The 16,519-nt window shown below is 40.6% G+C and overlaps 1 protein-coding gene across 1 annotated transcript in view; it reads right to left on the minus strand.

Annotated features, from left to right (window-relative positions):
- mwh (multiple wing hairs) overlaps nt 1–16,519 on the minus strand; it is a 516,688-nt gene that overhangs the window by 45,805 nt on the left and 454,364 nt on the right. Inside the window, exon 4 of the mRNA XM_067150265.2 lies at nt 5,440–5,719. Within this exon, the coding sequence (XP_067006366.2) occupies nt 5,440–5,719 (280 nt within the window). The remainder of the gene's footprint in view (nt 1–5,439; nt 5,720–16,519) is intronic.

Below are 16,519 nucleotides of genomic sequence, written 5' to 3' on the forward strand. Positions count from 1 at the left end.
AGGGCGCCGTCCCGCCGCCTTTTTAAACATACCTAACATCATTCCACTCTAACTGAGAACCTACAGATATGGACAAATGTAGCGAAGTCGAACTTACGGTGGTATGCTATTCAGTTATACAATGTTATCTCTATTATTTTGGTCGTAAACATTTTGCTTTTCTACTTTCAAGATAAGGTAAATGTTTCCTGAACGTAGCTGCTGTCCAACAAGCTTGAGGCGCTTCGGCTGTGGCAACGGAGCCCTCGGCCTGGCTCCTACAGAAGGCTTGTCTGCGGGGTGAAGGGGGAGTTTTAAATAGTATTGTCAGGGGAAGAAAGAGTGCAGGCAGGTGTAAGCGTGGTCAGGTGGAACCCACAGCAACTTCTTGAACTACTAAACAATGTACCTTGGTTTTTCATCCTCAGGTCTTACATTAATTATTAATAGAAATAAATTCGAAAATATCTTATAAAATAATGAATTTCATTACACTGATCATTTAAATAATTTAAATCAGTAATGTATGTAAAGAAGCTAACATAATGATTTAAAATATAACTATAAGGTGACGGCACCATTCGTAGATTGATCAAATTTTTTAATACGTCTTCTTGCATTAAGATTCGAGCAGGATTTCACATTTAAAACCGTCTGTATCAAACATTTGCACATTTTTTAAAATAACGTTGCGAACTGCTATACTCGCTACCTGGGAGCTCAAAACAATGCAAAGAGTGCGGTCCTGCTTTAGTAGCATGTTTTCAGTTCAGCCACTTTAACACATTCTCCCTTCCTACCCGTTCTGACCATACTTCATATTGAGCGGTAATGGAAACGCTAATAATAATAATAATAATAATAATAATAATAATAATAATAATGGTTTTACATCCAACTAATTTTACGGTTTCAGAGACGCTGAGGTATCGGAATTTTATCCCCGGGAGTTGTTTTATGTGCCGGTAAATCCACCGACACGGGGCAGACGTATCTGAGTATATTCAAATACCACCGGAGTTCTCAATTGACTCAAAAGCATCTAGCCGTGCAAGAAAGAGGACAATAATTCAATTCTGTTGCAGGTAGCGTGATTAAAATCGATCACTAAAATATTAGGGTATTCTACAAAAGAGCATACTCTTACAATGCATTACCTTAGAGGTTACTAACATTTCGAATAAATTTCAGTACTCATCATCAAGAAAACTGAAGCATTATATGAGTCATACCAAAACGGAATGCAAAGCCGTACAGACTATGAAGGTCCCTGAATTATTGGAAAGTAAATTAGTCTACTGTCCCTAACCTCGGCACTGAGAGAGGGATCAGCCCTATGCCTGGCCTCCTCAGTCTCCTAGCATTAACCTGATGCAGGTTGAGTGGATCCAAAGGGCATGTATCTCTCCGGAAGAGGAAATCTCGTTCCTGTTACGCTCATTTTCGGCCGCTCCTTCTTTTTTTTACAGTTTGTATTATGTCGCACTGACACAGATAGTTCTTATGGCGAAGATGGGATGGGAAAGACCTAGGAGTGGGAAGGGATCGGCCGTGGCCTTAAGGTACAGCCCCACCATTTGTCTCGTGTGAAAATGGGAAACCATGGAAAACCATCTTCAGGGCTGCCATCAGTGGGGCTCGAACCCACTATCTCCCAGATGCAAGCTCAGAGCTGTGCGCCCTTAACTGCACGGCCAACTCGCCTGGTCGGCCGCTCCTAGACAGCCCCTTAATTAGTCTCCCAAAGTAGTCGTTACTTACCTGTCTTGTAAGACTAATTCCCCCGGATGGCATACGAATATTTCTATTTCTCTCGGTTATGAAAACTATAATGTTCTTATTCTGATTCTGTCTACGTAAACGACGCCGATGTGGAAAAACAACTAAGACACGGTTAAAACCTGACAGAGAATAGATGCTCCATTATTCGAAACAAACTAGGGTGGCTACAATACCTATTAGGTAGAACAGGAAATACCTACCAAAGACGCCAAGTTAGTTCACCTGTTTGTTTTCGTCTCAGTATGGAAACGGTTCGTTTCTAGATATGACCTAAAGAATCCCATATCTGCTCTGTTCCATCTTCGCATGGCTGTCCTGATGTTGGAGGATCGTGCAGGAATGGGCCGATCAGAACATAACACTTGGCCGTAACGCGGAACGGGTGCGGTACACTAAGCACAACAAATTGAGGCTGAGGTAGCACGAAAATAAAGATAATACCAGAAATTCCACCTAGAAATCAATTAGTTTTATTGTCATATTTCGACACCGTCCACTGAGTAGTTCAGTGGAACCGTGTTTCTTTTTACAATTGGTTTTACTTCGCACCGACGCAGATAGGTCTTATGGCGACGAAGGGATAGGAGTGGGAAGGAAGCGGCCGTGGTCTTACTTAAGGTACACACCCAGCATATTCCTGATGTGAAAATGGGAAACCACGGAAAACCACCTTCAGGGCTGCCAACATGACAGTGGGGTTCAAATCCACTATCTCCCGGATGCAAGCTCACAGCCACGCGCCCCTAACCGCACGGCCAACTTGCCCGGTGAACCGTAGTTTGTAAGTAATAAGAGGATGATGGAAGAGTTACTAACACGAAACCCTCCTGCGTGGAACACTGTAGGAAGGAACTGGAGAAGATTATCCCGATTCTAATTTTAATAACGTATTTTGTATAACGTCTCTTCAATTGCTATATATTTCAAGAGACGCTTTAGTACCGGAAACTTGACGATTTGCTTATACAAAGTGTGAACTCAACAAATGCATACTCAGAGAAAATAGCGTTTGAAATTCATTTAGGCGAACTCACAAAATAACATTACACTGGCCTTTGTAATATCGTCGTTGCGCCCCGAAATACCAATGTGAGGCGGCAATGTTGAGGGGTGAGATACTGACCCGCAGCACATGTGTCATACAGAACGAAAATTCGTTGTTATAGTTCATGCAATACTGAACCTTAGATGACAGAACCTTTCTGGTCACAGTTCTAAGTTGAAATATTATCACATACCGTAGCGGTATACAAGCTGTACTCTAAAAAGCGCATCAGGCTCCCAACTGATCCATTGAAGCGAATCTTACGACTTGTAATACATAAAGACTGGGAGCATTCTTGGATAATTTTTGTGGCTGTTGAAAACCATTCCTTAGTTTTTAAGTACTGTGTATATTACATGCTTCTTCTCTAAATGTATCACATCAGGATTTACGTAAACAGCTTTTATTAAGGTTATGAAACCTCATTCCTTAGGTAATGAGTAAAGTAAATTCAAGGGACGTAAGGTTAAATACAGCGTGTGAAAGTTCGCAATTGCCACAATGCTAAGAAATTGGTATACCACGACGAAAATACTCTGAGTGGCCAAAAGTCACAGAAAGGGATGTCCCATTAGAAGATGTACCGTGTGTGACCCCTGAGCGTTTCAGCTAGCTAAGGCGTAGCGCATGGGTCATAGCATTGCGGAGATTACCTGCGAATTAGGTTTTCCGAGGTCAACAGTGTCGAGAGTGGATCTTCAATGTGGAAGAGAGAATAATACCACCCGCGTAAATCACCGCACGGGATGACCACAGGTGTTTAACGAACGAACATCACGTCGCCTCCGCAAAACCATACCGGGCGCTCTACCGGCTACTGTGAGTCAGATCACCGCCAGTTGAATGTTGGGAGTCAGGAACCCATTTCTACTAGGACTGGAAGGAAGTAACTGCACCGCATAGGCTTCACCAGCCGACGACCAACTCGTGTCCCTTTGCTGAGAACTCGACACAGAGCTCAACAACGCGCATAGGCCCGTGAATATCTGCAATGGACGATGGAAGAGTGGCAGCGTGCGGTATGGTCCGATGAATACCGGTTCCAGTTGTATCGAGCTGATGGGCGCGTGAGAGTGTGGAGTATGCCCAACGAAGCTATGAATCCTGTGCGTCAACAAGGTCGTGTCCAAGCGGGAATTTCTGGTCTGAGCGGCGTTCTCATGGTCGGAATTAGGCCCTATTTTCCGGCTGCAGGAAGCGCTGACAGGTGCACGTTATGTGGACATTCTTTCAGACCATCTGAATTCCTTTCTGGTCCACGAGTACCCTGATGGAGATGCCATATTTCAACAGGACAACGCGCCATGTCACCGCTCTGTGGTGGCGCACAGGTGGTTGGAAGAGCACTCCAGTGAAGTTACGACCATGGATTGGCCTTCCAGATTCCCTGATCTTAATCCAATCTCGCATTTATGGGATGCTGTCGATGCTGGTGTATGCTCCGTGCACCCCGTACCAATTACAGAAGACAAAATGTAGCAGTGCAAGATGCGTGGGTCCAGATCCCTGCAGAACGATTCCAACACTATGTAGAATCAATGCCTCGCCGTACTGCTGCCGTTTTGAGGGCTCGCGGAGGAGCAGCTCGTTATTAACACCACATTCAGTGTCTTCTCATGACTTTTCGCCACTCAGTGTACAACTTTCGTTTGTAAGTAACTATACACTAATAATTTAATTTCCTTCGAATGAGGGCAGGATACATTTATGGAAGACGAAAATCCCAACCGAGAAACGTAACCCTTACGAAGAATACACTCGGGCGAGTTGGCCGTACGGTTAGAGGCGAGAAATTGTGAGCTAGCATCCGGGAGATAGTGGGTTCGAAAAGGTTTCCACATCTGGACTGTTCTTCAAATTTGTCTAAAGCAAATCCATCAAGGTTGTCCTTAACACTCATTAAATTCTTCCAAACTCTGAATCACAACTTCTCCTTAAATTTCGGCATGACTTCGTGCTGTGGAAAATACGTTCAGGATTGGACTCGTAAAACACTAACATGGCTAACAAAAGAGTACGCAGTTGATGGGTGGACCCGTTAAATTCGTGCCAGTACTAAGTAAACTTAGATTAAACTATTGCAGCATCATTGTTTAAATTTTAATTTAATTTGATAGCTGCAGGTTGGCCATTCTTGCTGGGTTATGAATTACTGGTGATCTCCATAAATTATATTTTAATATTTATTTATTGACTGTTGTTGACTTCTGATTAAACAAAATTTTAAAAATCTGCTCAAGGAGAGAAAAAAAAAGATTCTGTAAAATATTTTAAAAGCACAGATAAAAGTGGGGGGTGGGGTGGGAGGCGCTGAAGCATGAAATAGAAGGGAAAAGGTGGCAAAATGTAGCAAACTCAGAAAAAAGATGCAAAAGGTGTAACAAGTTGTGTTTATTTTGCTTCATTTCATGTCCCCAAATACATATATTGACCTATTTGTATGGAAATAGCTATACTTTTGGAAATGTGCAGCACCTTAAAATCCCTTCCCTAATTATTATTATTATTATTATTATTATTATTATTATTATTATTATTATTATTATTATTATTATTATTATGTGACAGCTGAGGTCTGGCACAACTTATTGTAAATTCTCAGCACGCATGTCTGACAAGTGGCCATCACTCACCTCAAGTGCCACAACCCGGGACTTGCTAACGTTGCTCATGATGCACACGGCCAGTGTGAAGAGTCCGGCAGGAGAGGCGGATAGTCTCCTGGCAGCGTCAGGACAGCGCATACAGCTGCGGAGACACTGGAGACAGGCGTGTTCGTCTAGCAGCGCTCTTCGCAGGACGGGTGGAGGACAGCGCTGCTGTTGGGCAGCCTGGCTGAGCTGAACTGCGCGCAGTAACTCCAGCAGTAGGGTCACTCCATCCAGAGGGTCTCCGATAAACTCCTGCACGAAGCTGTCAACAATGAAGAAATATCAGCGTTAGTTCAAAAACTGTCTGCTGGTTGAATGCTCAAATAGCACTACCAAATATTATGCAGTTAGAGGGAAGCCACACAAACCAGTGATAGCATAATAATGAAGTACACTAAGCTAGCTGAAGAGTGAAGAAGTTTGTCAGACTGAACCAGAAAGTGTTACTTCAACACGACTAACCTAATAATAATAAGAATAATATGATGAAGAAGATCCTACGAGTGCCGTCACCGAGCCTAGCGATGTCCTCTATGTAGGCCTACTACTCGGTACGTGGTAGGTGGAAAAAGACCTACAAGAACTGGGGATCTCACAAGAGGACATCTTGGAACGTGACTCTTTGAAGAAGAAACTTGAGGAAGTACGGAGTTTTCAGCCAAAACCCAAAATGAAAACCCGCAATAAGTGGACTGAAGAACGGAGGGATGCTCACCGAAGAAGAATGCAGTTATTTTACTACGCAAGTAACAATATTTATCTACTTCCTATAAGACATCATTTCCTAATCTAATATTTCCTGCATCACCTGCCTTCGTTCGACTACACTCCATTACTTTCGTTTTGGACTTATTTATTTTCATCTTATACTCCTTACCCAAAACTTCGTCCATACCATTCAGCAGCTTCTCTAAATCTTCTGCAGTCTCAGATAAAATAACAATATCATCGGAAAATCTCAAGGTCTTGATTTCCTCTCCTTGGATTGTGATTCCCTTTCCAAATTCCTCTTTGATTTCCTTTACTGCCTGTTCTACGTAAACACTGATAAGGAGGGGGGACAAGCTGCACCCTTGCCTCACTCCTTTCTGGATTGTTGCTTCTTTTTCAAAACCCTCGATTCTTATGGCTGCACACTGATTTTTATACAGATTGTAGATAATTCTTCGTTCTCGGTATCTGATCCCAATCACCTTCAGAATCTTAAATAGCTTGATCCAATCAACATTATCGAATGCCTTTTCTAGATCTACGAACGCCATGTGCGTAGGATTCTCCTTTTTAATTCAATCCTCTAGAATCAGACTTAAAGTCAGGATTGCTTCACGTGTTCCTACCAATACTGAAAAGAACTCAAAACTTCAAAAGGCATTTAGACTAATAAGGGATCACCACAATAAAAGATTAATGTCACGTAATGATAAATTGAGACATTACAAAACAGTTATCCTACCGGAAGATCTACTTGTATCAAAAACCTTAACTTTAGGAGGTCATTCTAAAATTGCAGACATTGAAAAATAAGAATGTAAGATTCTTAGGAAAATTTTCGGCCCCACACTAGAAAATCGAATTTGGATCAAAAGGCGAACTATTCAATATAATAAATTCCCGTAACAGGAGAATAAACTGGCAGGAGGAAACTAATAATAATGTTATTTGTTTTACGTCCCACTAACTACTCTTTCACGGTTTTCAGAGACGCAGAGTTGCCGGAATTTAGTCCCGCAGGAGTTCTTTTACGTGCAAGTAAATCTACCGACACGAGGCTGACGTATTTGAGCACCTTCAAATACCACCGGACTGAGCCAGGATCGAACCTGCCAAGTTGGGGCCAGAAGGCCAGCGCCTTAACCGTCTGAGCCACTCAGCTCGGCACAGGAGAGAACAAGAGCGTACCCGGGTGAAATGAACACCAGGGAAGACATCATGCAAAAACCGTAAAGTCTTCAGGAACTCAGTAAATAAACACACATTTGTGGTGAAAACTAGCAGCAGGACTGGTACAAAGAACGGAAGAGGCAACACAGTGAGTTCATGAAGAGATTTTGGAAGAATAGGAAGGCGAAAGTCATCAAGCCAATGAACAAGTTCAAATGCGCTCTATGAATGGGCATAACCAAATAATAATAATAATAATAATAATAATAATAATAATAATAATAATAATAATAATAATAATAATAATAATAATAATAATAATAATAAACGTTCGGCCTCAACTACGGTCTTGAAGACATTTTTATTTGACGCCATTTAGGCTGTCTGCATGTGAATTTTGACGTTATATTTTCCTCGACTAGATAGATAAACCAACACTTTGTTGCGCGACCTATGGCTGAGATGAAATTAATTTTGTCATGTCAATATTTTACGGTATGCAGTTCGGAATTGACTTCTTTCTATTCTTCAAAAATTCTACTACTTCTGCTGGTTTTGAACCTGTGATCTTGATATATAGAGGCCGAATAACAACTGCGGGAGCTGGCTGGCCTATTAGTAGCACCTTCTTAAGGGGAGTTAGGGATTGGAATAACTTACCAAGGGAGATGTTCAATAAATTTCCAATTTCTTTGAAATCATTTCGGAAAAGGCTAGGAAAGCAACAGATAGGGAATCTGCCACCTGGGCGTCTGCCCTAAATGCAGATCAGTATTGATTGATTGATTGATATAGTCTTGCTCTGAATGTCATTCCCCAGCACCGCTCGTACTTCAGCAGCTTCTATACTGCCATAGCCATAAATTAAACATACTTCTGTGGAAACAGATCTGCGTTAAGAGACAAATGCAGAATTACATCTATCATGAAATATCAACAGGAGGAAGTCCATAGACAGGCTTTATTAAATTGAGAATAGATCGTGTTACCCATAGTTTAAGATAATTTTACTCGATTAACAGATATAAAATATCAAAGTGTAGATAATATCTGCGGATAATAAAATCCTCAGCTAACAGCTTATATCTAAATACACGCTTCGGCTGCAGCTCGGCGAGCACACATCGCGAGTAGTGCAGATACGCGAGTGAGACGTTCATTCAATCAACTCTGACATAATAATGGCACTTAATGTATGTAATAGTCCAGGAGTTTGAGCTGTGCAACATGTCGACCTCAGAATTAGCATCTAACATTATAATTGCCTTCAAGACGGACGGTACACGTCACTTTGCTTTTTCCTTTTAAACGCACAGTACAATAGAAATGTACAAACACCAGTTCTGGTCAATTGCATGGTCTGTTGCAATATCATAAAACAAAGCAGTGTTTGACTAGAGCGGCTACGTAGCTGTGGAAACTTGAGAATCAGGTGGGTTAGGAATCACCCATGAAATAATTGGTTTCTCTGTTCAACCTTACGCTTAAGTGCGGCCAGTATCCAGTATTCGGGAGATAGTAGGTTCGAACACCACTGCCGGCAGCCCTGAAAATGGTTTTCCGTGGTTTCCCATATTCACACCAGGGAAATACTGGGGCTGTACCTTAATTAAGGCCACGGCCGATTCCTTCCCACTCCTAGCTCTTTCCAGTCCTATCGTCGCCGTAAGACCTATCTGTGTCGGTGCGACGTAAAGCAACTAGCAAAAAAAGAAAATGTTCAACCTTACAAGAATGATTTGTAGTAACTATCCAACAGCTACGGTCGTTTCCTTCTTAACAAAGTTCAAAACAGTTAAGAGCCACGGAAAACCATACCGAGCATCGCTGAGAGTTTGAATCTAATTCGCGTGTCCTCTCAGTTATGTTCCCAAGGCCTTTCACACCCTCTAGTCAGCTTCAAATCATGAGAGAGATGGGAATCGAATGTGACTCAGCTAACCGGAAAGCTACGATCGTAATTCTAGAACGTGGAGACTGAAATATTTGTTTGTGAGGTTTTCGTTTCCTGCCACTTATAGTCTTTCACAATCACATAAAATAAAATTAAATTAAAAAATAAAAGAATGACCGAATTGTATAAGTTCCTCGCAGGTTCATTTTCCTCAGAAACAATTGAGCCTATAATTATATTATAATGTTTGTTATGTGTATCCACAGGATTTGCATCTACGCGGAAGGTGAATTCTATTTTCACAAGAATTAAGTCTGCATCTTGCTGCCGTAATAACTAACAATTATTGCTTTTTATAGCGTCCGAGTGCGCTCACGACCAAGGTTTGTTTCTGGAAACAGAGCACAGTGGAGAGTGACTGATCCTATAGTAACTCCATCAAATTGATTGAGAACTCTCATCACTGTTATCCTCATGGGCGTGTTTTTTTTAGTGCTTAGAAATTTAGAATTCTGATTTGTAAATTTAGCATTTTTAGCGTTTGAAGGAAAACAGAATTAAAGTAAATACCTGTTGATAATATTAATGCAAAATGAAAATCGCATTCGTGTAGAGTTAATGAAAAAATAAATATTCACTATGTATAATAAAATTCTACATTTATTTTTAACTGATATAGGCTAAAGCATAACAGAGGAAAAAATACAAAATACAACAAAAGACGAACAGTGCAATAGTCAAGTTAGAATGATGTAAGGCAGCTGTTTCTTGCAAGGATTGCAATATGAATACGTCTGTTTGCAGTGACTGCAAATTAGAAGCACAATATCCATATTAATTGTCAAATGAAAATGTGTTTCTTGCTTGTTAAAATAAAATTTAAAAAATGAAATTTGGCTTCGAATCCTTTTAACGTTTTATCCTCCAGAATAGCGTTATGTATGCCTCCGTGGCTCAGGAGACAGCGCGCCGGCCTCTTACCGCTGGGTTCTGTGGTTCAAATCCGCTGACTCCATGTGAGATTCGTGCTGGACAAAGCCGAGGGATTTCTCCGGGTACTCGGTATTTCTGTCATCTTTCATTCCAGAAACACTCTCCAATATCATTTTATTACATCTGTCAGTCATTAATCAATGCCCCAGAGGAGTGCGATAGGCTTCGGCAGCCGGCACAATTCCTATCCTCGCTGCTAGATGGATAGCATCAAGTAGTCACCGATACCTCACGTCCATGTCAGAGTTACAGAAAATCTATATCCATTGTTAAGGGGTATAGTAAAATTATCCTCAGAACGTTGAGACTGATAACTAAGATGCATCATCATCATCATCATCATCATCATCATCATCATCTACAAGCTAGTTCGGAAGATGGTTTCTGAAGAAGCAGACACTACTCAGTTGAAAAACGTGATGTCACTTAGAAAGTCAAATGCGCTGTAGTGTAATTCTCTCTAACTAATTGTTTATTTCCAGCACTGCGCACGCGCTGGAGCGTTAAAGTGTTATTGCTATTCAGTTGAGTGACTTAGAAAGTGGTGTCTAGATAATGTAATTACAACAGGGTCCGTGTACTTGGAGTAGACACAAACACTGCAAACCTGGTGTTTATATTAGTTTCATGGCTGTCCCTGATTGATGGACAAGAGAGGAAATATCTCGCTAGGTTTTCATGACATCTTCTTCTTGTTAATCTGTTTACCTTTTCCATTTATTACCGACCTACAGTCGTGGAAGTATACTTGCGCCTTGCCATACGTACCTATGACCAGTAGGCAGTAATGAACGGTTTTAGAATGTAAATAATTGGTATATAATATTCCATTAAGGACAAACTACATCACAAACGAGCCCCAGTTAAGAATTGTTGATAAGTCTAAGACGCTGAATGCTAGTTGAAGTTTAAAGCTTGAAATTTTCGTCACCAAACGGTGACACTATGAATTAAAGGGTTAATTTGGGAACAACTTTTGAAAATGAAAGCTCGAACTTATCTCATTTAAAATAATTAAGTATCATCTGCAATTCCTCCTCTTAGATTTCACAACGTTTTTGATAAAGTACAGCCAGTCAGAATGTACCCGATATTTTTGGAAGAGTATTGTTGCATGGTCATCCGACTGTCAACCCTCTTGAAGCCCCATCCGGTATTTTCTGGTAGGGATGAGCGAGTCAGGATAGGGAGCTACCGGCCGGCCTGTGGGCACGTGAAGGTCTTGGGTTCTGTTGTCATTTCGTCTGGTGTTTTCTCCTGGAAGGCGGAACGAGAGCGCTCGTATTCTGACCACATCCGGAAGATGCTAGAATATCAACACCTTGTCTTTTAAAGGCGAAATCTCAGACAACTTCATTAGCTACTCCGGTGTTCCCCAAGGATCTAATTTGGGTCCCCTTCTATTTTTAATTTTGATTAACGACTTGCCGAATAATCTTCGTCATGCCAGTTGTTTGCTGTTTGCTGACGATGTAAAACTATTTAAAGTCATACATCACAAGAAGGATGAGGATGAGCTACAGCAGGACATTGATCGTGTTGTAGAATGGTGCGATATGAATCATATGTCTCTTAATGTAAAGAAATGTAAATCAGTAACTTTTACCAGGAAAAAGAAAGGTACGATTGCGTCGTACTATATAAAAGATACCAAACTAGAAACAGTTTCGGCAATAAGAGACTTAGGAGTAATATTTGATGAAAAATTAACATTCAAAGCCCATATTACAAAAATAACGAACGATGCCAACCGTATGCTCGGTTTTATAATAAGGAGTTCTAAATTATTTGCTCAATCATCGATTGTTATTCAGTTATTTACTAGCCTTCTTAGGAGTAAATTAGAATATGCATCTGTAATTTGGGACCCGTGTTCTAACGAACAAATACATACTACTGAAGTTGTTCAAAACAAGTTTTTGCGGTATCTGTATTATAAAACAAATAAGACATTTTGCCCTTTTGATACATCAACACGGTATTTAAGAAGTAACTTTAACCTCACGTCGTTTCGCAACAGAAGAATCATTATTTCTCTAAAAACGTTAAACAAAATCGTAAGAAATAAATTTAATTCCATAGGTCTGCTCAATTTTATCTCCTTTCATGTTCCACGAGCTGGAGCTCGCATGAACACAGTATTTCAAGTTCCAAGATCTAGAACATCTCATCACTTGAACTCGCCATTTATTAAAATGCTACGATTTTATAACACATTTGCTGCAGGAATAGATTTATTTTCAGAATCACACACTGTCATTAATATACATTTAAAGGCCTGTGTTTCTAATTTATAAATTCAGACTCCTTTTCTATATAATAGGTGCTCTTTAACTTATTTATTAATATAGTCACTGTCCGACTCGTTGGCTGAATGGTCAGCGTACTGGCCTTCGGTTGAGAGGGTCCCGGGTTCGATTCCCGGCCGGGTCGGGGATTTTAACCTTAATTGGTTAATTCCAATGGCCCGGGGGCTGGGTGTTTGTGTTGTCCCCAACATTCCTGCAACTCACACACCACACATAACACTGTCATCCACCACAATAACACGCAGTTACCTACACATGGCAGATGCCGCCCACCCTCGTCGGAGGGTCTGCCTTACAAGGGCTGCACTCGGCTAGTAATAGCCACACGAAATTATTATAATATAGTCACTTACTACTTTATTTATATCTTTGTTGCAATTCTTGTATTTTTATAGTGTAGAAATAATCATTGTTGTACTCTGGATTGTCATTGTCTCTGTGTATGTGTTTTCCATTCATTCTTCTTCCTTGTCTTTATTATCTTCAGCATTATTATTGTGTATTTATCTTTACTTACATGTATGCATTATAAGTACTGTTGACTGTTGTGTTAAGAAGGTACTGTATTGGGCTTACTGCCTGCGTACTTTCAAAAAGTCAAATAAATAAATAAATAAATAAATAAATAAATAAATAAATAAATAAATAAATAAATAAATAAATAAATAAATAAATAAATAAATAAATAAATAAATAAAAGCAGGCTCGCCTCGGTCAGCAGAGTTTGTGTTGTCGTCGATGTTGTTGAGTTGTCAGTTACGAGTCATGAGCAGAGATTTCAGTGTGTGTGGAGCAGTGACGTGAGTTTTGTGAATTATCGCTCTTGTCTGCAGTCGACCCAAGTGTGCGGCAGTGTGCTCGAAGCTGACTTACATGGAACTGCTACGTAAAGTGAGTGTAGTGCGTGCGAAGCGAAGTGAAAATGAAAATTGAAACCTGTCAATCAAGATTACAGATTATAGGTAAAGACTGCCAGCCGAAGACCCACAGTGAGGACAAAATACTTTTATAAAGTGCCCGTAATTAGCGAAGTGTTATCATTCATTTTCAGTTATAACAGTGGATGTGTGTGTTAATTGGGTCATCGCCGATTGAATTAGTTCAATAAAACAGTCAGCGTATGTACAATCCTCACTTCCGGGTCTCTCCTGTACTTTTTGATCGGAAATCGCTTGATGTGATCCATCCTTCTCCCATGTCAGCTATCTTAGGTGTGACGGGCAAACAACGTTTGCCCATGTATTTTATTGTACATGAATGTTTTAATTATACTTTCCTAAGTTATATTCAAGTTTACTTTTTACATTTTATATCTTCTGACACCACTTGAGATTTCGAAATGTTAATCACTGTACCAAACTCATTATACATCTGATCACAATCTGACATGTTAAACATCGCGATTTGAGTGGGTTGTGTTGTAACCAGATCATTAGCATATGACATATGTCTGCTTGTATATTTTCAATCCAACTATATCACTCCTCGATTTGCGAATGATGCTTCCCTGATGCGGGTATTTAAGTGATAATTGTAAAAGGATTATTAAATCATAACTAAATAATAATATTTGAATCAGGGATAACCAGGCTGTGTGGCTCAGACGGTAGAGTGCTGGATTTCTGAACCAAAACTGACGAGTTCGATCCTACGTCAGTCCAGTGGTATTTGAAAGTGCTGAAAATTTTGCCGCCTTGAAACTTTGAAAAAGTAATTATTTGGACGTAAAAACAATATCATTACATTTCAGTCAGGCATTAAACTTATAGTATTTTCCATCATCCCAGTGATTCTATCTTTTGTCCGGCTTCTTGGCTTAATGGTAAGTTCAGAGGGATCCAGGTTCGATTCTAGGCCGGGTCGAATTTTTAACTGCGTGTTATTGATATAGGACGGGGTGATTTTGTTCGTCTTAATGTAGTTCTTCATTTACATACAATACTTCACACTACCAACCACCACACAAACACACAATGGGGTTGCGTCCGGAAGGGCATCTAGCCGTAAAACTGGGCTTATTTAACACAGTGTCGATACTAAGAGATTGGTGAAAGGCCAGGAAGACAAAAGAGAATGATTTTCTCTCTTCATCGGTATTCCTACATATCTTTTTGGCTGGGAATTACGCTTAACATTGATATTCAGGTCTTTTCCATTCGTTTTACATGTTCTGTCCTATGTGTTTTTTTTACCGATGAATTCTACTGTTTAAAGAAAAAAATGTTATTTTCTGACATCTTCGTATCTCAGACTGTACAATCCTGTACCACGTCATACTACACTTAAAATCCACGATTCACTTCTATACGTCAATGGGAGAATTACCACAGGCTTATACAACTAATAATCTAGTATCGTTTCTAGTCATGTACACTATGCGCAGAAATTGTGTCCTGATATAAACAAAGCATGGCGTCTCCCCACCTCCTCGCTTAACGCATTGTTGCAGGTAGATACCCGTAAAAAGACTTGTGAATGAAATGGGTACAGTGGTGGGTGTGTAGCAATACATACACTGTGCGTTCAGCACTACCCGTTCCCTCCCTTCCCGTCCTTTTCGATACTGGAGTGGCCATCAATAATATCCCCTCACTCCCTCCCCTCCCTTTCAGTACTGGAGAGAGCCAGTGTTGAGTGTTGGGACACCATTTCTGTGGATGCGTGTACCTTGGTATTCTGTGAATTGTACCTCATATTCTATGAAATTTGCTCAGTTTCTGATCTACGTCACTATTACGTCTGTGACATTACAGCCCAATTATGGGAAATGAGGGGTTAGATCAGAATACTTGTTGTGCTTGTTGTTTTAAGGGGCCTAACATCGAAGGTCATCGGCCCAGATCAGAATACCAGTTCCAATTATAACATCAGGTTTTTTAGAGGTCTCGTCTTAAAAGTGAAAATGAAAACCTATAACCTGTTTTCCAGTCTTTGACCGGGTCACGGATGTAATGAATGAATCATATAGAAGCTATTAGTAGGCTACAATAGGGTCGCCACTCCCAAAGTGATTTATTAATGACTGATGGATGCTATGAAATGATATTGAAGAGTGTTGCTGGAATGAAAAATGACAGGAAAAACAGGACAACCCCGAGAAAAATCTGTTCCCCCTCCGCTTTGTCCGGCACAAATCTCACATGGAGTGACCGGGATTTGAACCACGGTATCCAGCGGTGACAGACCGACGCGTTGCCGTCTGAACCATAGAGGCACCCCATCTTAATAGTAATAATTTAAAAACTTCATACTCTTACATTTTCTCCGCTACACAGTCCGGCTCCATGGCTAAATGGTTAACGTGCTGGCCTTTGGTCACAGGGGTCCCGGGTTCCATTCTCGACAGGGTCAGGAATTTCAACCATAATTGGTTAATTTCCCTGACATGGGGACTAGGTGTATGTGTCGTCTCCATCATCATTATTTCATCCCCATCACGACGCGCAGGTCACCCACGGGAGTCAAATAAAAACTGCACCTGGCGAGCCAAAGTCCTCGGACATTTTCCGGCACTAAAAGCCATACGCCATTTCATTTTCTCCCACTACACAGAAAACCAAATAATCATCGATATATTTTTTTGGCTTAGAAGACGAGAGAACGAGTATATATCCACAATTCTATGCTTTTCCGTGTAGTGGAATATTCATGAAATGAAATAAAATGCATTTACACATTATTTTATTATTATTATTATTATTATTATTATTATTATATTTTTTTTTTGCTATTGGCTTTACGTCGCACCGACACAGATGGGTCTTATGGCGACGATGGGTCAGGAAAGGGCTAGGACTGGGAAGGAAGCGGCCGTGGCCTTAATTAAGGTACAGCCCCAGCATTTGCCTGGTGTGAAAATGGGAAACCACGGAAAACCATCTTCAGGGCTGCCGACAGTGGGGCTCGAACCCACGATCTCCCGAATACTGGATACTGGCCGCACTTAAGCGACTGCAGCTATCGAGCTCGGTATTATTATTATTAT

The sequence above is a fragment of the Anabrus simplex genome, chromosome 6, assembly GCF_040414725.1.
Source record: "Anabrus simplex isolate iqAnaSimp1 chromosome 6, ASM4041472v1, whole genome shotgun sequence".
In the NCBI taxonomy this organism is placed as follows: Eukaryota; Metazoa; Arthropoda; class Insecta; order Orthoptera; family Tettigoniidae; genus Anabrus; species Anabrus simplex.